Raw genomic sequence first — 22220 nt, forward strand, 5'->3', positions numbered from 1 at the left:
TCTTTCTTAAAATGCTTCTCATTCTTTTTACCATTATCTGCATATTTTAAATCATAGTTTTTCATGAATGAAGCATGTTTGTAACTCAATCAAAAACTAAGACTGGTTTAAAATTTCTACCCACTTCATGCATATCAATACAAGCTTGTTTTTTTTCTTATGACAGCACCTGGTTGATGCAGAGGTAGCAGCTAACTACAGCAGCATTGAACCAGTCGCTGAAGAGCGAGAGGGGTCACCAACGATGTTGTCACAGGATGAGGTAGATGCACCCGGAAGTCCGACTGGTAGTACAAAGAAATTAGCAGAAAGCAAGCGGTCCGCGTGGGTGTCCATGTTTGTGTACATCATGAGGCAGAGCTATGTGCTGTCTTTGATTGCAATGATGGTAAGTAGCAAAATAAAAATTGTTTCCTTCTACCCATTTTGCATTTGTACTTCATGATTCATCAATTTTATAGACAAATAAAAAATAAGATGCGTTTAAATGAACAGTGCAATGAACAGTGCATATCGTTTAAACCCTGGTCAAAGTGCAATGAACAGTCAATATCGTTTAAACCCTGGTCAAAGTGCAATGAACAGTGCATATCGTTTAAACCCTGGTCAAAGTGCAATGAACAGTGCATATCGTTTAAACCCTGGTCAAAGTGCAATGAACAGTGCATATCGTTTAAACCCTGGTCAAAGTGCAATGAACAGTGCATATCGTTTAAACCCTTGTCAAATATCCATTGATTAAGGATATGCTCATTCTGTGCTGGTATAAACCCAATGTTTGAGGAAAATTTGCAAATCTCAAGGTGGCAGCTTTCAACTGGCGTGTATACCACTAAAAGCTTTGACAATCTATATCACCTCATTAAAAAACAGTATAATTATGATTTTCCTATCGTTAGGTCTAGATGAAGAGTATACTGTACAATACTTTCCAGCTGCTCCTGGCGGGATGTATACGGTACTCTGAGTACATGCATGCATACATGTAACTGGTTATTGGATATATAGCCAAACTTATAGTGTCTCGCTATAGAGCTAGATTTTATAGTGACCTGGTAGTGTCCGCCGGCAGAGCGAGGTACCCAAGGATATTTGTGTAGTTTGTTACATAAAAGTTTTGGTTAAAATGTTTTGTATTCGACCATACTAATCCATTTGATCTTTCTAGGTATGGAGTATCCTGTACCACAGCTGGGTGACCTTTGCTGCTCCTGGTCACCAACTGCATCATCTTGAGTATACAGGAATACATGTTTTGACAAAGATATATTATAATCTACCATACCATTCCATTTGGTCTCTAGGTATGGAGTATCCTATACCACAGCTGGTTGACCTTTGTGCTGCTCCTGGCTGCCTGTATCATCTGGATGTTCCCCAACTCTCGCCGTGTCTGCTACATGCTCTCTCCCTTCATACTCTTCTATGGTAAGGCTGGTGTTTAGAAGAGAGAGTAAGTTATATATTGGTACAATTGCCTTCAAATTGCCAAAAAAGTTAAATGTTTACCAGCTTCATGCAATAGATGATAGGTCCTTCCTCAACCTTGAGCACACCATTTTGAGAATTGACCATTTAATATTTGTATATTGTTTCTCCGGTTTCTAATGAACTACAATATTACACCTCCAACATAAATGACGCGGTGACCTCATATTTTTCCATTTTGGGTCACCAAATTCATATTGTATCAAAATGGCATCTATTTTTCGATTCTGATGAATATTCCGATGAATAAATGAAACATGTAAACATGTTGTCAACGTGATATATACATTACAGGGTTAGTAGGTGACCCGATATGGGATATACGGGGTGCAGGAAACCATATTCGGGTTCGAGCTTTGGTCTCAGCTGATATGGTTTCCTTTGCCTTGTATATCCCATATCAGATCACCTACTCACCCTGTAACCTTTGATATTACTTTAATAATTGTTTCAATATTCATACATGTTTGTAACTTTACACATCATCGCTGACTTCTAATGATGACCAATTCTGTTCATTTCTTGGCATCTAATGTTAATAGTACTTTCCTAATTTGTACATACAAACCAAATTGAATAGCCATACTCCCACTTTCAAAGTTCTTCTTCTTAATATCTCATGCTATGAAATTTTGCATCTTGTGTACAATAATGTTTCTACCATTTACCTTCTACCAGCACGTTGTATTAATTATGTCTCCCCCTCTCTGGGGGAGACATATTGTTTTTGCCCTGTCCGTCAGTCCGATAGTCCGTCAGTCCGTCCGTACGTCACACTTCGTTTCCGATCGATAACTGGAAAACCGCATGACCTAGGTTCACCAAACTTGGTAGGGAGGTTGGTCATGAGGTGTAGAAGATCCCTATTGTTTTTGGGGTCACTAGGTCAAAGGTCAAGGTCGCGGCGACCCCCAATGTAAAAAACATTTCCGCTCAATATCTTGAGAACGGTTTGACCTAGGTTCACCAAACTTGGTAGGGAGGTTGGTCATGAGGTGTAGAAGATCCCTATTGTTTTTGGGGTCACTAGGTCAAAGGTCAAGGTCGCGGCGACCCCCAATGTAAAAAACATTTCCGCTCAATATCTTGAGAACGGTTTGACCTAGGTTCACCAAACTTGGTAGGGAGGTTGGTCATGAGGTGTAGAAGATCCCTATTGTTTTTGGGGTCACTAGGTCAAAGGTCAAGGTCGCGGCGACCCCCAATGTAAAAAACATTTTCGCTCAATATCTTGAGAACGGTTTGACCTAGGTTCACCAAACTTGGTAGGGAGGTTGGTCATGAGGTGTAGAAGATCCCTATTGTTTTTGGGGTCACTAGGTCAAAGGTCAAGGTCGCGGCGACCCCCAATGTAAAAAACATTTCCGCTCAATATCTTGAGAACGGTTTGACCTAGGTTCACCAAACTTGGTAGGGAGGGTAGTCATGAGGTGTAGAAGATCCCTATTGTTTTTGGGGTCACTAGGTCAAAGGTCAAGGTCGCCGCGACCCCCAATGTAAAAAACATTTCCGCTCAATATCTTGAGAACGGTTTGACCTAGGTTCACCAAACTTGGTAGGGAGGTTGGTCATGAGGTGTAGAAGATCCCTATTGTTTTTGGGGTCACTAGGTCAAAGGTCAAGGTCGCGGCGACCCCCAATGTAAAAAACATTTCCGCTCAATATCTTGAGAACGGTTTGACCTAGGTTCACCAAACTTGGTAGGGAGGTTGGTCATGAGGTGTAGAAGATCCCTATTGTTTTTGGGGTCACTAGGTCAAAGGTCAAGGTCGCGGCGACCCCCAATGTAAAAAACATTTCCGCTCAATATCTTGAGAACGGTTTGACCTAGGTTCACCAAACTTGGTAGGGAGGTTGGTCATGAGGTGTAGAAGACATGTATTGTTTTTCGGGTCACTAGGTCAAAGGTCACGGCGACCCCCAAAGTTAAAACCAATGCCGCTCAATATCTTGAGAACGGTTTGACCTAGGTTCACCAAACTTGGTAGGAAGGTTGGTCATGAGGTGTAGAAGATCCCTATTGATTTTGGGGTCACATGTCAAGGTCAAGTGCTTGAAAGATGAAAAATAGTTTTCAGATCATTAACTAGGGCTTATTGTGTGGAAATCCCTATTGAATTCTCACACCCTGCTTTCCAGCCAGATGTATCAGTACTTTACACCTCTAAGTCTTACTAAGCCTTCGGGGGAGACATGCGCTTTTCTCAAAAGCCCATTCTAGTTACAATTTCTGCCTTTTCATTGAAAATGGGCGTTAATAAAGAAAACTTCAAAACATGTTTGTATCAAATTGAATTGGATTTTTCGCACAAACATGACAACGTTCTGTTTCAGGTATTGGTCTGTTGTGCATTCAGTTTGTGTTTGGGATGGACCTCAAGAATGAGTTACCCACAGAGAAGAACGGCATCCGACTGCGGGACATTGGACTTGTCACATATCCCCACCCCTGTATACCCCTGGCTATTCAGGTATTATCTACACCATACAGTGCATTCCTAAGGCACCTAATTCTTCACTATCTTTTGGAAAACCCCAGCTTAAGTTATTGTCATGGCATTGGTGTTCGATCCCCACTAGGGATGTCCTGGCCACTCAAGTACAGCTGTTCTGGTTTCCACACAGGAAACAGGTGGTCTAGTTGTAATGGTGTCCCCCTCTTACCCAAGTGGTTGTTAGTTTGATCCCCACTAGGGATGGCCTGGCCACTCAAGTACAGCTGCACTGGTTTCCACACAGGAAACAGATTCAAGACTGATTTTTATATTTACAATCCAGAGCATTTTTTTTATAAATAACCTTGATTATAACTCCAATAAACATGAGAAAAATATTCACATGAAATTGATTACACATTTTACAATTGACAATGTGCACTTGCATATGAAGGCACATTACTCTTTCTATGATAACTGTTCATTAGCTCCCTTGATCAGAAGGAAAAAGTAAAATCCTTAACCTTGGCCAAAACTGAAAAAAAGTGTTCCAGATATTCTCATGAAAATAATGTCCAGGACAATACGCACATATGGAGCAGGGCCCACCATTCTGTCCTTGATAATTGTCAACCCTCTTGATGGACAGAAAACAACAACAGACGAAGATTAGCATTTGATTACTTACGAACTTGTTTCTCTGAATTGATCTCATTGATTTATCTTGCAGACTTGAATAAATTTCAAAAATACACCATTTAGTTCAGATACACTGCTCTTTGGAAATGCACTTTAAGCGTTCTTGTCAATTAATTAACAAAATCATCTTCACATTGTCATTTTGCAACAAAAGACCACCCCAAAAGTGGAGCTTTAACAGTTACGTTTTTAGCATTTCAAAGAAATGAGTTATAATCATGTTGTCCTTGTCGGCACGTTTAAAGGTATGATTTAACTGGCTGGTTCATATATAACTGATGCAAACCATCCAAAACATATGGATACTTTGAAGATGTATGAGCTGTCGGGGAGGCTCTTCAGTAGTTAGTTCAAAGTATACGCCAAAATCCCTAATGACTGCAATTGTTTTCCATTGCTGCGGGAATTTGATTGACAATCCTTAGATGTTGGACTTGATTTGTTATTCACTTGCCGTTTTGGGTTGGACTTAAAGCCATGATAGTTCAATGCACCTATTTCTTGAAATGCTAAGTTCATTTCATTGTAGGATAGCCGCTAGGCTTTGCTTTGTTAAGTACTGTGAGCAATTTGACTTGGAAAATCTCGTAATCATGAATAATTAATGAGGCTGTTTCATTGGTTCTGCAAAGAACCAGATGCTTTACGTTAACAAAAAAAATTCTGGCCATTGCCGGAGTTGAACCAGGTCCGGCTTTTCAGTACTATATTTGGCAGTAGTCAAGACCACATCGCTACGGAGGCTACTGACACGTAAAGTTATTGAACAATATTTGAGTATAACATGTGACTTCATTGGAAAAAAGGTTGTCTCTCCTGCTTCATGCATATTCATTAAAACGAGATTTTGTCAGTCAATTGTCCCATGGTATATATGAAGGGTAAAGGAAAAAGTACCATGGTTGCCGATGGTGAGTTCATTTGCAAACAGTAGTATTAAAATTTTCTCCTGCCATTTCTTTTAAACCCAGCTGTGCCTATCAAAATATCCAGTCATACACTGTCTAAAAGTCTAAAATTAACCCTTCCACTGGCCTGTTTGTCCATCTTGTAACCCAAACTAAATTTTAAAGATATCGTCATGGATGACTAGTCTATCTGAATATTAAAAATGTTATACTGAAATAAACTAAAGTTGTTTTTTTAATTCTACCATAATGATTTCTTTGCTACTTTTACCAGTCAGTCGGAATTTAAAAATGTCCATGATGCTTGTATTTCTGTTGATGTGGACAGGCTTCTAACTATGTATGATATAATTTGATGGAACATGGTTGCCACCACTGTGTCCCAGGTCTTAATCCTGTCCTGGCTGCTTGTGAGTTTGACTAGTTGTCACCAAACCTGACAAGGGAATTTCCTTAACTGATATTATCACGGACCTATAAACCATGGATTGGCAACTGCCCGATATTGGTGAAACAATAAGAAATAATAATTTACCCACAATCCTTAGCGCACGCTCGGCAAATATTGAAAAATTGCACCGAATCTCCAGTCGGTGATTAACGGCAATCTTCGGTTATTTCCGCCAGCTCTGCTGATAATTATTTTTAACACCGATCGACATGTCACAAGTTATATGTTTGTAGATACATAATATGTTCCTGATTAAATTTATATTTAGTTTTAATTAATGTGTTCCTACATGTATATATTCAGCTGATGTCGGACGTCTCGAAAACGACAACATGGTAAGATGTTGGAATGAAGTCGTGCTGCACGCGTGAGTTTGAGCTAATCGCATTAACACAGATGAAAGTTGCCAATCCATGGTTTATAGGTCCGTGATATTATGAAGAGCGTGATTAGAATAATAATCATTTGTGTCACAGTGGTAGTGAAAATAAAAAGGTTAACACTAACCACTGTTTATGCTTTGTATATATTTTTAGGTGGCGTTCACTCTGTGTTTCTGGCTTACCCTTCGTCAGTATATGCGAGAGCGAAGGAGCTCAGTGCTTGCCGAGGCCGACAAGTACCCCCTGGAGCCTGTTGTAACACCAACTACACCGACATCACCAAAGTCTCTCTCAGAGATGCTGCGTAAGTGTTTTTTGTGTCACAATCAGTCTTATTTACCTCCCTTTTTTTTTTTTAAAGAAAAATGTACAGGTATTGTTCTAGCTTTGATTTGGTTTTTGTGTCATGGGTAGAGAAAAAAAGGAATATTTGCCATTATTGATTTTTCTTGATATACTAGACTATCCTTTTAAATTAATAGGAATATGCCATGATTATAAATGTCATAGGCATAATAGATGGTTTTCAGCTTTAAGTGATTAAATGGTTTTACAATAAGTGAACATTTGAAATCAATGCCAGTTTCATTCTGCTGGAATCAATTTATTGTTGTTGCAGACAGTTTTGTCAATATTGTTTTATTTTTTATCAGTCTTGGCTTGACACCAACTTTTTATCAGGTGCCCTACAGGATCGCTAAATATACACAGAAAATTTGGGGACTCGTACTCAAACTTTCACTAAAAGCCAAAAACATGCTGTTGGCTTTATAGCTTTATGGGCTTTTAGTCACACGACAACAGTTAATTATAATCTGGATACTGGTTTTGAGAACAGTCGATGACATAACATATGGCAGTGTGTGTGCATTGCTATATTTACCCTTTGTTTTTCTCTTTTAAATTAAGCAATTGCCCCTGGAAGATTGCCTGACCAAGTGGTTGTGGTGATGCTGATGAAAAAAGGGGTGTCTGGGGTCACCTGGCTACTCTTAGTGTCAAGTCCTTTTACTATCTGTGCTTGAAGAGTTTATTTACTAAAGTATGAAAAGTGTATTAAGAGCACTAGGTATATAAAAGGCACCCGGCACATGCCTCCTAAAGTCGTCCAAGTTTACTTTTTATTTCAATATAGGAGGAAAAAGGAATAAAATACACCCAAAATGCAGACGTTATAAACACTCATGTGATAGTACCCCCAAACCCCCTGCCAACACTTTAAACCAAAAAATGTTTCTTAGGAAGGGGGGCAAGTCAAAAGGTTACACCCTTAAGTTAAGCCCCTTCTTACGTCAAATCCTGGATCCGCCCCTGTGAGCTAATACTCTAGATTGATTTAACCATCATATGTTTTCATTTATTTCAATATATTAACCTGAATAATTATATTGTTCTCCCCTTTCAGATGGTAAAAGTGTATTTTGTTACTCATTACAATTAGATATTGACCGTGTTTGAGACTGACATTTGGTTACTTGTTTTTTTCATTTTTGTTATCGATGTTCGTGAAAGATAATTCCACCAGACTGTTAGTACCAGTTTTAAAAAAAAAAGCCATGTAAACAGGTACAATCAATATCGTGCCTTGACAACACTTAATAGCCTTAACATTTTTAATCGGAAATGTAACAATCCAACAAAGAAGGTTTATCAACAACTTTCTTATCAGCAGTATGTATTTACAATCATTATTTTAACTGGGTGTGAATATTTGCATGTGCAAAATATGGAAAAACCTAAATTTAAAGGGACTCGCTCATGTTTTTGTAAAATGCACTTTTTTGAGTGAAGAAATAAAGTGAGGCAAATCATATTAGCAGTGTTAAAACTAAAGATACAAAAAGCTTGAACCCTTTAGCAAAATTAATGTTAATATTTGCTCAAATATCGTCTTTAAAGACCACAATTTTCATAGCATTTATAACATCTATATGAGCCATTCATTGTTGTGTGATTGGTTGATTAACATTATCACATGATGTTATCAATGTATTGTTAAAGGTCAAAATATGCATCACTTTTGTCCTGGTTGCCAAGTGATTTCAAGGTGACTGTTTTCCTAACTTTTTTCTGACTTTACCGGGGTGGGTCACAGTTCTCCTCTAAAATGAAAACACTTTTTTATTCTATAATTGTTATGGATGATTTTGATATCAAAGAGTAAAATAATGATAAAATAAGTCATTTTTTGGTCCAAAAATATGAGCGAGTTCGTCTAAAGTAGAGGTTTTCATTCTGGTGGAATTTTAACTTTTATAATGTTAATCCACATATTTTTTCTCATTCTGTTCATTGACATTGTTTTCATTTACTTTTTGTAGCATTCATTGGTAAAAAGAGTGTACACAAGACGGCTTGATTATTCAGAACTTTGTTCAAGTTAACAACGTGATTAACGATTTGTTGTTAACTTTTAAACTTGAAATAGTATATGAGCTGCATCGCGAGATTTTGGGCCTTGGGACATAATTATTACAAATGAAATAATCATTAATAAAAAATGCCAAAAATAATGACAAAATAATGATTTTTTCTATGTAAATCAATTTCTTCCTGACTTCTTTCTTTTTAAGGTTTGTCACTGGTGCATCATTTTCTCGATAATTAATGACCATTGGTTTACTCATGTTTTCATAGCAACCATGGATTTTGTCCTGACATATTTTGACTGGATTGATAGTCTGTGTTTAAAACGGCCAATGTATTAAAAAAACAAAAATGATTCATTATTTTTATCTTAATTTATGTTCCTTAAAGATTCTGTGATAAGAAAATAATTCAAATTATAAGCTAGTTGTAATATTGATACAATAATTTTGCACGTCATTTGAATAATGCACTTTCGTTACAACGGCATTTGAATGACGTCAAATTTAGTATTTAAAATGCGCAATACATGATCTCACTTGTAAACACGGTACTTACGCAATTTAAGAGATATCATCATGAAAATTTCAGAATATCTTTCTGAAATTACATGGCATTCAAATACCTTAAAACATTGTAATAGCAAAAATATGTCCGAAGGCCCAAAATCGCGCGATGCGGCTCATATGATGTACTAAAAAATTTAAATAAAAAATGATTCAAATCTTGTTATAGATAGTCTGCAGATCACATTTGTATCAAGTAAACATTCAGAGCAGGAAAGATTTTATAGTTAACAACGATGACTTTTACACCGTTGCAAACTTTAACAAAGTTTTGAAAAATTGGCCCTATTAAAAACTAACGATCACACTGTAAAAACTGTATTTAATATTGCACAGCTAACATCTTTAATTTGTGTAAAACATTAATTATGTAGATTTTCCTTAACCAGTGAGTAGCTTGGCTAATTTCTAATTTATTTTTTTTAAATATTACTTCTTCTGCTCTTTTAAGAAAAAATTTACTAGTAGTAACTCGGCGCCTGGTCAGGTTCCAAGCTGTTTGCCACTCAGTCAATATATCCCCAAAGTTTTAAGTAAATTGAAAGAAATTTAGAATAAACCAGACGACATTTTAGAGCAGACGACAATTTACCCAGCATGCAAAGGGTTACGAAAAAATTTACTAGTAGAGTTTTGCCATAAATTAAGTAGTACAGCCATTGTCGGAAAAATCATGATGGTCAAGATATTTTAATGAAACTTAGAACATAATTGATAACTGTGACCAGAGTCAATTCAACACAAATAAGTGTAGAAAGCCAATAACTTTAGCTTTAATATTGAAATTTTGTTGAGTTATGACCCTGAGTAATGAGGTATGGCAATTGTTGCAGTGCATTTGTGTTCACTCAATGCCCAAGTTGTTGGTACTTTATGTTAACTATATTAATGTGGTCATCTAAAAGCGTACAACCAAAATATTGTTAGATAAAGAATTTTAGATAAATAATTTTTGAGTGTCACAAATCATATTGAAAGTTTTACTTGCGAAATCGTTAAAATAGTGATTTATCAAAATTTAGTGAATGTACTCAATACGACCTTTTCATAACTATAAGGGTTGACTATGAGCAAGAGCATTTGAACCATGCAGCTTTAAAAATAATTGATTCCAAAATACCCATGGCTTACAGGTTTGTAATCATTTATAATGTAAGGTATACAGGGCCCTCTTCTGTTTTTTTTCCACATATTTCAGCTAAAATCAGGTTAACAGTTAAGCTCTGTTATGGATAAAATTCTCCTTTATCATTCATTAATTTTATTTGACATATATCATAAAACTTTTAAATAATATAAAGATGCAAAAAGAGAAGTCATGAATACAAATTGAGAACTTGACATAGTATCAGTCAGTAAATATTTTGCATTATACATTTGTTGCAAAATATGTACCTTAAATTGATGGTATCAATCAAGAAATACAGTCACTTGGAGATAATATTTGAATTTAATTAAAGAAATGAAAAATGCAAGAAAACCATAACATTTCAAAATAATAAAAATAATGGTAAAATTCAAGAAAATATAATGTGCATAAGATATAATATAAACTAAAAAAAAAAAATGCAATAAAATACCTAAACTACCTAAAATAATACTGGGGTAATCTAATTCATCAGATTGTTGTCACAAATTTGATTGGCTAGATTCGTTGTCTTATTTGCAATAACATCAGGGGGCACAACTGTGAAGTCACTCGGCATTTCAAATTCTGTGTCCATGTTTTCCCATGTATCATATTTCATGTCCCGCCATTTTGTTATAGATTGGAAGCAAATAAACCATGGCCTTTCCACCTTGAAATCTTTTTGAAACAGTTCTAAAACTGCGGCATGTTTTGGTAAGAATGTCACATGACTCATGCCAGCCCCATGCATACCGATCCATATATCTGTCTTGCTGCTTATTTCAATTTGCGATTTCATTGGGAGTGCTTCCATTAATACGACCTGAACATTAGCTGTTGGAAATGTCTTTTGGAGTGTTTCGACGATTTCGGCCTCATTGAAAATCTTTCGTGTAACTTTTCCTTCAGCGTTTCTTGGATGGTAGATCGCATTTCTTCGAAGTATTAAAGTTAATTGCAAGTTTGAGCAATCTAAATGATCTTGTTGTGGAATATCAAATCTTGAGAGTACAAATGAACGGAATTCCTCCAAATATGGCACATTTCCCGCCTCAAACTCAGTTATTAGACCTTTATTCTCCTGGAACCCCCAGATGAAGTTTTCGTAATAGACTGGTTCACTAAGATGGCCTACCCTGACTGGTTCACTGAATATTTTTGCCCATGCATTGTCAAGTGGAGTGTAAGGATGCCCATCTAGAAAAAGGATTGAAACTTCAGATGGTTGTAGCCTGAAATGAACCATGATTAGAAATATATTGTAAATGTTCCGTACCCAGTTATGCAGATTGGCATAATCCTGCCTTCTCACACCAACAACATAATTCTTTTCAGTGTTTTTTGAAACGTTTAATGGACTTTGTTGCCTTTTTATTGTAATTTTATTGTTCCAATAAAAATCTCCCGTGTTTCCGAAATTCTCAGTTTTGTTGAAGTTGCAAACCCAAAAGTTTGACCCAAACTGATATGTCTCCAATTCTTCTGCTTGCCCAAGAACTTTTCTTACCTCCTCCCCTCCTTTTGGCTGTTGATTGACTTTAGGACGATTCCCCGGGAACATTGTGATACCTCTTGCGATTCCATACTCCGAAGCATAAATCTTAATCCGTCCTCCACATAACTGTACTTCATCTTTCATCCAACCTTTTACACGTTCATTTTCAGTTTTAAAATCCTCCGTAAAATATCTAAAATGTTTTTTTGCCGCTTGAAAATTACTTTCACTTAATCTTGACAATAGAATTTTTCCATTGGCACTGTGTTTTTTGTCAACTGTTTCGAAATATTCTGCCTTAATTCCATGCGATGATGAATTTTTAAAGATAATCCCACCGTCAGATATGAAAATCCAGTAGCAAATTAAGATGAAAATCACACACTGTAGTAAGATGAATCTTGAAGAAATCTTATTAAAATATTTCATTTTCCTTCTATAAAGAGTAGCAAATGACAGGAACCTGTTGGTTTCTCTTTCATGTGACAAGTTTTATAGCTTGGTTTCTGAAATAATAAAAGACAAAACACTACATTATAATATAGGAAGTTGAGAAAATCATTACCAAAGAGAAATTTAACACATGAAACATTAATCTCAGTAATACTATCCACGTTTCATTTTATTAGAGGATAAAAAATTATTTCTGATTACCCATCAATATTATCAGTGTCCTATTTTTTTTCATCAACATTCATTTAGCCATTTCGTACAGTGTAGTCATGTCATCAAGATATAAATGGATCACATAACGATTTTACTTAGGAAATCCTAAAGTATTTTCTAATGAATAGAAGATCCCAAATAGATCCAATATGTAGAATTTACTCAAATGTGATTTTTAATAAAAATTTTTTTTATGTTTGCTCTGTTATCAAAGTGGGTACACAGACCGTGTTATTTGCAGATATCATATCGAAGTTTCACATTATCTGAGTCATTGATCATTTTTTACTTTAACTTTAACCATTAATCATCCAATCGTAACCAAACTTGGTACAAACGTTTTTTGGTGTAATGTTCCGACCAATTGCAAGTTCATCTCCTTTTTGGTGTAATGTCCCGACCAATTGCAAGTTCATCTCACTAACAGCCACATGAAATTATAGGAGATATGTCCATGAATTGTCAAAATTTGACCAATTTCACTTCATAATTGCTAATTATTTTCCAAACTCCCAGTAGGTGAATTATTAAATGTGTGGAATTCTAGTTAAAGTTTAGATATATAATATCTTACACTGATAAAATGGTCTGTATAATAATCCAAATCTCTTCAAATAGATGGTCATGAATCCTCACAAAAAGTAAATATATAAGGCCAGTCTTTAAAAACAGTTTGTTTGCAGCTGTTGTCCGACCCACTTAGGCATATTTTTTATTTTATTTCTTTCACACTAATCCTTGACCAACCCCATTTTTTTCCGCCCGACCTTGAACTGTTTATTGCCATTATTCCATAATTACCTATAATATATAATTTTCTTTTAGATATGTTTGTCGAAATAAAGAACTTATAGTTTCAAGCCTTATCGGATATGCACCGGACAAGTTGGGATTTTCACTTATAAGTCCAATACCCTACATTCAATTGACTTAATACTTCAGGCAGTTGTTCAGGGCCATCACATGATGAGGTTAGATAACTCCATATTATTCTTTACACAGATTATGGCCCCTAATTGACTATGGAACTTAGGTTAAAGTTTTAGGGCAAGTTGGAATATTTATCAATAACTTCTATATCCTTTGTTCAATTGACTTAATACTTCACACAGTTGTTCAGGACCATCACACAATGAGGTTACATAACTCCATATTATCCTAAATACAAGTTATGGCTCCTGATTGACTTAGGTTAAAGTTTTAGGGCAGGTTAAAGTTTTAGGGCAAGTTGGGATTTTCACTTAAATTTCCATTACCATTCATTCAATTGACTTAATACTTCACACAGAGGTTCAGAGCCATCACATAATGAGGTAAGACAACTCCATATTGTCTTTTATACAAATTATGGCCCCTGATTGACTATGAAACTTAGGTTAAGTTTTAGGGCAGGTTGGGATATTGTTTAATAACTTCTATACCCTTCATTCAATTGACTTAATACTTCATCCAATTGTTCAGGACCATCACCCAATGAGGTTACATAACTTCATATCCTTAATACAAGTTATGGCCCCTGATTGACTTAGGTTAAAGTTTTAGGCAAGTAAAAGTTATTGGCAAGTTTGGATTTTAATAAAAAAAACTTCTATACCATTCATTTAATGCACTTAATAAAATTCAAAATTATTTACGACCATCTTACATCAAGAAACATAACTCTGTTTTAAGCCTAAATACAAATTATGGCCCTTGATTTTTTTTTGATTTTTTAAATTTCCTTTGAAAGGCATATTTGTTTATTCTTAACCACATTTTCATAATGGGAAATCAAGTTATTTGAATGACTTGCGTCATTGTTTGGGCGGGCTGGTGGGAGGGCAGCATCAAAGTCACCATATGTATTGAATAATTTTAGTTAGGTTTGACATAAAGAGACCAAATTTGATATTATTACAGCAGGGATGTGATTTGTCCGCGGATTCGTGAAATTCCGCGGATCTTATGGCCCTAGAGACCCCCCCCCCCCCCCAAAAAAAAAACAACAACATTTTTTATTATTTTATTTTTTTTACCTGAATTTTTTTTATTTTGTTGCTTTTAGTTGTTTAAGTTAATATTCAAGTTTGCTTCAAATTTAAAGTCAGGGGTGCTCTCAAAAGGGCTTCTAAAAAGCCATTTTTTATTCTACAGCAGTGCGCTTTTAACCCCAAGAGCGCCCCATAAACCCAAGGCCGAAAATGTTTCAGCCCTCCAGCTGCCAGGTCAATCACATCCCTGTTACATCATAATTGTATTCTAAGTCAAAGCGGCGTAGTCGAGCGCGCTGTCTTACGACGGCTCTTGTTTGTTTTATTGTACACTGTTCCTTAATTTGGTGTCAAAATTTTGCTCTGTCCATAAAAGTAAATTTCTACTTACAACCCACTGTAAATATCTGGTTTCGTCCCCTGAAAATCAAATTGTTTTTAAGGATGGCCTTAAACTTCAAGTTTAATTTGTGTATAATTTGGATGATCTGTGTGTGTTGACAAACATCCCCAGTTAAACAAATATTTATACTTGTTTGATTATTTAAATAAAAAGTTGCTATTAGGTGTATTTAAAGCATAGCTTTGTAGGAATTTGGTCATAAATTGCATGTTATACATTGCATTTTAAAGCCAATGAAGATTACATAATCCATCTATCATTTTATACAAAAAATTGCTACCTCAATGCAGCTTCACAAAAGCAAGGTACATACACAGGCAGCAGTTACGTTGACAGGACCCACCCTATATTTAAAAAAATATCAACCAAAAATTCCACTAAAAGAATTGTTCCCAATATTTACTATGATACTATATAATTATGTTTTTATGATAAATGATCATGTTCCAATCATTTTTATACTATTTTTTTTTCTAGAGGGGGGTGGCCATAGGGTGGGTCCTGTCAACGAAACTGCTGCCTGTGGGTACATACACATATCATTGAATATTAACATTTGAATTTCTTTAGTGCCTTCAATACAGGATTTTGAAATAACTTTTGTGTTATTATTTATTGATAAAATTGAAATTATTTATTGATAAAATTGAAATTATTTATTGATAAAATTGAAATTATTTATTGATAAAATTGAAACATAATATATTCAAAATTTTATTAGATCCGTGTTATTATTTATTGATAAAATTCATCACTAATAAAAATAATTCAATGGCATATTTAAACATACAGCTCAAGTAACATCTCCATATGCATGTTGACATGGTAAAACTCCTGGTATTTTAGGTCAGGGACAACCTTTTTACATCTTTTTCATTTTAAACCATGCTATGAATAATAGTTTTGTATTAAATGAAAGGCAAGTTATTCCAAGGTTAAATCTATTAAACTAGTTTGTAACAAAATGTAGAGGTGGTTACTGCTATTTACAGTCACGCTTGACTAAAGTTACCAGTTCGGTTATATCTGGTTTTCTTGAAAGTGACTTAATCAATGGGCTTACAGACCTGCATGATAATTGATTCAGTCTCTGCAGAAAATCAAGCATGTCACTCTCAGGGTTGTCATTATGAACCGATTGCCGATCGAATCCATCGTTTAAAATCGTGAAAAAATCGGTTGCTTTTTCAGGAATTTTAAAATTGAGATCGAAAAAAAATGGCCGAAAAAGTCGAAGAAAATCGCCATACTAATTGCCGATGAACACTGTATAGCGACACCGTTCCTTGTAGTACTAACGCTTGAAAAAAATAACACAGCGTTTGATTGATTATTCCAGTTTTGAGCGACCAATGATGTGCCGCGATACAAAAAACAAACAACACATGCACAATGGCGCAGCCGAAATCAAAAAAGTTTAAAAGTCTATTTGATTTTGGGTTCCAACAAACACCGGTGAGAACGAAAATGCAAATTGGAAACACATTGTTTGTTGTTCTTTTTAAGTTACGATCGATGCATGGCGCCTGCTTGAAATGTCCATTTTGTTGAATAAAATGTGTTTGTTTTCTGTTACGGAACAAAACTAGTCTAGCGGATCGGATCTGAGTCAGATGATGGGGACTTTTAGAGGTATATTTAGAGATATAAGTTTGGTAGAATAGTCTGAATAAATGTTTTCCAAACAGTCAATTTTGCTTTCAGGAAAACAGGTTTTAGACCATCAGGAATGTCTAAAATTCGCCCCCCTGAACCCCCGACCTGGACCGAACAAGGGGGCCTAGGCGGCCCCCTTGACCCCTTGCCGGATCTGTTAGATTTATAAAAAAATCGGTTTGTGAAAAACATAATGACAACCCTGCACTCTTCATAACTAGGAGATGACTGGGTTAAATAATTTGGATTCTTTATTAACAATGACATCCTTTAATGATTATGGATCTTAGTAGCAAACATGTGACAATAATAAACATGAAAAAAGTCCACAAAGTAAACTTCTCTTTGATGTAAGAAAACAGCAGAGTCAACTAACACAGCACGAAATTATTGCCCGAATCGCACTCAAGGATGAGCTCACGATATTAAAACAAATGTTTTAGCACCATTATATTTAAAGAAATTGATAAAGGTTGAATGATTGATGAACAGTGCCATTTAAAATCATGATACTATTCCAATTCTACCAAAATGACCTCCCTTGGTATAATGTACCGGAAGATGCACGCCTCAATTTTATGGTAACATTCTTAGAAGTTGAGGTATATTAGCCCTGGTGTATTTTATGTAAGGTAATTAATAGATATTGATTGAGTCCATAAATCAAGGGCCCTGAGCACAGCACAGTTGTAAATATGGAGTTACGACTCTCTAGCGCTGGGTCATAGATACAGTAATTACTAAAAACGGTAATTACTCACTAGTATCGTAACAATTTATTCCTAATCAAAATAGTCAATATATCCCAAACAACATAAGTTAGACTTCTTCACAATGATGAATTTCAACAAATATACTGGACACCAAAGAACTGACTTAGCATTTCTATATTTCAACAAATTTATCCGACATCACAGGCTACCTTGTATTTCACATTGCAATAACAAAAACACCTATAAGGAGCATGGCTTGTTATTGGCAGCAAATATTGATTAACAAAGAGAGAAATACAACAATGAATTAATATCAATACTAAGATTCATTTAACATATACCTTAAATTCCCCTGCACGAACAACCAATGTGTTCTCGCAAATATTCCTACGCCAAATGAAAAATATCTCGAGCAGACGACGAATCCTCTATTTTGAAATGGTAAAAATTATATATTGATTACTTTTAAATGATGAAGTATTATCCAGGGGGTAAGGAGAAATAAAAGTACATCTAAGGACTAATGATGTTCTTACTTTTCCTTAAATAACAAGATTGGCATAATTTATGTATATCATCATCATTTCATAAAAAGTATACATGATGTTCAAATGGGAAAAAAATATCAGTTTTTCAAGACCGATTATTAACAGATACCGGAAATAAAATTATGCAAACAATTCAAAACAAACCAACCAAATACAGCAACATAACAAGCAGAGAAATTCATTATTACTGACCTTTAATTCATTTTTATCTTAAATCCTAAATAAAAGTCAGGATTCAGTTCATTTCGCAACTGCTTTTTTCTAGTTCGATTGCAATTATCTTTGCCTTATGTTAGCTTGGACATTACCAGTCTTTAACTGAGGGGTTTTGCCATAATTCATGTCAAATTCAATGAAAGCATAATAGCTTTTGCAATGCATTTCTCCAAGCACTCATGCATAAATGTAAACAAAATCTGAAATAAGAAACTCCTGTTTAAGTTGGACTCGTATTACCAATGCATACTGCATTTCTGGTTTTCTCTACATTTTTATTACGTGAAATGAAAGGGTAGTCACTAGTAGTTGGCTTGGTTGCAGAAATTGTGATATTGTTTAGTGTGAATGCATTCGCTTTTTGGTTGCACTTGTTTCAGCTAAAACCTTTTGTTCTTATTCTTTATATATACGAATAATTTTATAGTAATCTACTTACTCCCTTAGTAATTAAGGCCATTGTTAAAAAGAAGTTTTTGCAGTGGCCCAACCACTTAATGGGGTAGTTTGTAATGAGTTATTTTTTTTCTTATCTCCTACTTCAAATATATTGTGGGGAATATGGGATTGACATTGTGGATAAATCAGTCGGTTGACCTTTTTTGTCTGTATGTCAATAAGGGAATATAAATTGTGAAGATAGCTTGGGGTTTTTTTGGGGGAGGGGGTCCAGGGCTTTAACAATCTATTTAAGAATGGGCATTCTTTAGATGGCGCCGAATGAAAAACCAGTAAATTTTAAAATGGTACTTTTCTTCAGAATAGACAAAAAAAAAAACACTAAAAAAAGAAAATCCGTAGCATGCACTTTTTTTTAAATAGTATTGAGGCTAAGTGCAGAACTGATGTAAACTCCATCAATTTGATACAGAACTGAAACTGTCTTGCACTAAGCCTGCAAATACAGGGATATCATTCATCAAATTTTTATTTTTTTTCCCCATTTAAGGTGGTGATTTTTTTGCTTTCTTATAGACTATCCGAGTGGGTGTTTTCTTAAGGAAGCATGAAAATTAGCAAAAAAATTGTGCTTAAATGCATTATATAAATATTATACTAGCTTCACATTCGGTGCTGTCGCTTTGTGAGTGGCTTATGTCACTGCAAACAAACTTTTATTTAAAACATGGCCTTAAAAGAGCACTGCTTTTCTTCTTCTTGTTTGCATACAACTAACCCCTAACTTGCATTGGTGTATGTTATTTTCTAACAGAGTTCCCTCAAGGCCTTGACTCCGTGGACGGGTATGACAGCAGCACGATGATCTGGATCGGTATGAAATGTCGGGGCCTGTGTCATATCAACAAGCATGTTTTCCACTCAGTTATTCATTTGCTGTATGAGATCCTGTAAAAAGATAAGCATTAAATTGATCTTTTAATACATCAATTTATTAAAACTATATTTAAAAATTTCAAGAAGTTATAAGTGTCAACAATTTATGGATATGGTGCTCTGTAGTCATACTTGTTTTTGAAGCCAGTTTTGTATTTATATAAATCACTATAAAAGAGCTGCTTGTTCAGCACTTTGTAAAAGTTGACACTGTGATTTATGGCCTATCGATGTTCACTTTTAAATGTGAAATAGTTGATGATGCGCACATTTATTTAAATGAAACAAGAGCAGCTGGAACAGTAGCTGTTGTCTCAAAGCTAATGTTACAAATTCTGCAGACCACATAGTTTAACCATTAAAATTTCAGAGCAGTTTACAGCAATAACAAAACAATATTATGTTGTTAAGTTTTAACAAAGTTCTAAACATTTGGCCCACATTGTAATTTTTTTTATAAAATAACTGAAAAAATATCTAAGGCCTATTGGGTTGATTATTTAGTGGTGGTATTCTTGTTGATATAAACGAGGGCCGATCAGAATGTTGTAGAGTATATTTGTATGTAGCCAAGGTCACATGGACAACACAGAAATAGTAGGTATGGTTTTGATTTTAACTTGAGGTTGGGTTAATAATTGTAGAACTGCTGTTTAAATTTATTAATTTTACAAAACATGAGCTAGCTGGTGACTGGTGAGGGTTACTGCTTCACAATTTTCTTGGGGAATTGTTGAACAAAATCAGACTGTTGTCTGAAAACTTATTTAGTTGTGACATTTGTCATACTAAGTGACTGTTAGCCTCCAGAAAGATACGAAATGATGATAAAGGGTTTTGCATGTTTCTAAGTTAAGTAACTAACAGAAAAACTATACTAGCACGAAGATATACAACGACAGTTGGAGTTTGTTCTAAGTAACACTAAAGGTAAGGAAATATTCTTCAATATTTGTTGTTGTTTTTGGTATCAACCATGGTTCCATACAGCTAGATACATTTAGGTACCTCAGTGGCCATATTCACAAAGTATCTGAGTGTATTTTTTTTAACTTAGCGAAACTTTCTTCATTTTGGACATTTATTTGTAATCAACTCTTCTTTTTATCAATTGAATTCATAATCTCTGCAATTTTGCATATTTGTTTTCACCAAGTTGAAAATTCAACTTAAGTATTTTATGAGTAATTGGCCCCTGTTATGACTTTATAGATACACATGCCCTAAAATATGCAAAAGCAGGGATGTTATCAAGGGTATTTTTATCATTCCTCAACCTAAACGTTGCCTGTCATAAAAGTTTGACGAAATTTTCGATTAGATTTTTTTGGGAATGTCACATTCGAGTTGCCATTTGTTTACAAGGAACTTTATTAAGCCCACTTCATAAGGGACTTAACATGCAATTTATCATGTAATGATATGCATCTGGTGTAACTGTAAGAACATGACATTTTTGTATGGTACCTTTCAGGTAAGATTTATGGGTGGTTGAGGAATCTGGCATACATACTTCAGTTACGATTGATATCTTCGATCAAGTCCTTTTTCAATAACATACACTTGTTATAACATGTATTTTAACTTCAATAACACATTTACTAACATCTTGTTTATTCCTGTTTTTTTTAAGTACATGTAGTTTGCTTATGTTAATTGTAATGACATTGAATGGCTTTGCCTAGACTTTTGATTTATTAGAGAAAGCATTTTTTTTATAATAAAAAAAAACCCTACAGAATTCTATATTTTATTATGTATTTTTTTCAAATTGTAAAGACCTTGACCTGGATAAGATGCTTACTTTATCTATGAAGTTGACCCTTGTTGATTCTGAGACATTGTACAACTGCTTTTCTGCCTTCTTGATTGTGTAGAGGCAATGAGCAAATCTTTGACTAACTTGCCTGAATGCCTTCTCCCTTGCCTTGCCTTAAGTATGAAAGAAATAATAGGTATTGACCTTGTCTCCATGACCTCCATTTTGTTCTTGACCCTATGATGTTGGCATTCATCACATCCTTGACCCATTAACTTGTTTTCTTTGACCATGACCTACAATATGTTTTATTCAGATGGCCCATTTTATTGACATTTAATATTGTACTTGACCTATTTAAATTGAACTGCATTATCTTTTACAAGCTGAACAAAATATTTCAAAAGTGACCTTCACTGCAACATACAATTAAAATGAATTATGTCATAAACTTTGACCCAGTTTCATTGAATTTGACATTTTAGTGTTATGAGTACATGTCCATTTTTTTATCATGACCTTGAGTAATTAGTAATTGCCATGATAATAACCTTCAATATGCCATTTAACCCATTGAACTTCAATATGTCCTTGGCCTTTTTGACATCCAGTGTGTTCTTGACCTACTGACTAAAATAATGACTTTGACTAATGACCTTGAAATCATTATTAAACCAAAGATCTATTTGTTTTAACTTATGATTTAATAAGTCCTTGACCTATTGACAGTAATTATCGAATTGAACTTGACCTTAATTATGATCTGTTGACATGTACTATTCCCTTGCCTTTACTCACTAACTTCTTATTTTGACCTTGACCTTAAATGTGTCCTTGACCCTTGCATTGTATTTTTAGGTCAATATGTGTGGTGCATGCTGTGCAAGTACTGGATCTTCCTGTGTGCCACCATGCTGCTGGTCATCTCATTACAGGAGGTGGTTGTCTACAGAATCATCTACATGATTCTCTTCCTCATGTTTGTCATTACCTTCCAGGTAGGTTTGAACTTTTTATACTACACATGCAGTTT

General features: G+C 34.9%; 2 protein-coding genes across 14 annotated transcripts in view; one reads left to right on the plus strand and one right to left on the minus strand.

Annotated features, from left to right (window-relative positions):
* LOC128244766 (piezo-type mechanosensitive ion channel component 1-like) overlaps positions 1-22220 on the plus strand; it is a 102372-nt gene that overhangs the window by 28641 nt on the left and 51511 nt on the right. For all 5 annotated transcript variants that reach the window (XM_052962831.1, XM_052962829.1, XM_052962830.1 and 2 more), the window contains 5 exons: positions 167-388; positions 1305-1428; positions 3823-3959; positions 6518-6668; positions 22046-22185. In XM_052962831.1, the coding sequence (XP_052818791.1) occupies positions 167-388; positions 1305-1428; positions 3823-3959; positions 6518-6668; positions 22046-22185 (774 nt within the window). The remainder of the gene's footprint in view (positions 1-166; positions 389-1304; positions 1429-3822; positions 3960-6517; positions 6669-22045; positions 22186-22220) is intronic.
* LOC128244767 (uncharacterized) lies at positions 10344-18464 on the minus strand. Of its 9 annotated transcripts, none has more exons than XM_052962838.1 (4): positions 18070-18464; positions 14949-14977; positions 12926-13007; positions 10344-12427 (listed from the first exon to the last, which is right to left on the minus strand). In XM_052962838.1, the coding sequence occupies exon 4, from the start codon at positions 12348-12350 to the stop codon at positions 10908-10910; it is 1443 nt and encodes a 480-aa protein (XP_052818798.1). In that variant the 5' UTR covers positions 12351-12427; positions 12926-13007; positions 14949-14977; positions 18070-18464; the 3' UTR covers positions 10344-10907. The 9 variants fall into 9 exon arrangements, with proteins under 9 accessions (XP_052818798.1, XP_052818795.1, XP_052818799.1 ...); XM_052962835.1 differs by having other exon boundaries at positions 12576-13007; XM_052962839.1 differs by lacking the exon at positions 14949-14977 and adding an exon at positions 17671-17757.

Source organism: Mya arenaria, chromosome 8 (assembly GCF_026914265.1).
Source record: "Mya arenaria isolate MELC-2E11 chromosome 8, ASM2691426v1".
NCBI lineage: Eukaryota > Metazoa > Mollusca > Bivalvia > Myida > Myidae > Mya > Mya arenaria.

What these genes read in the sequence shown, in the direction of transcription:
- LOC128244767 (XM_052962842.1), bottom strand. Translation starts at nt 12,350, where the DNA reads ATGAAATATTTTAATAAGATTTCTTCAAGATTCATCTTACTACAGTGT.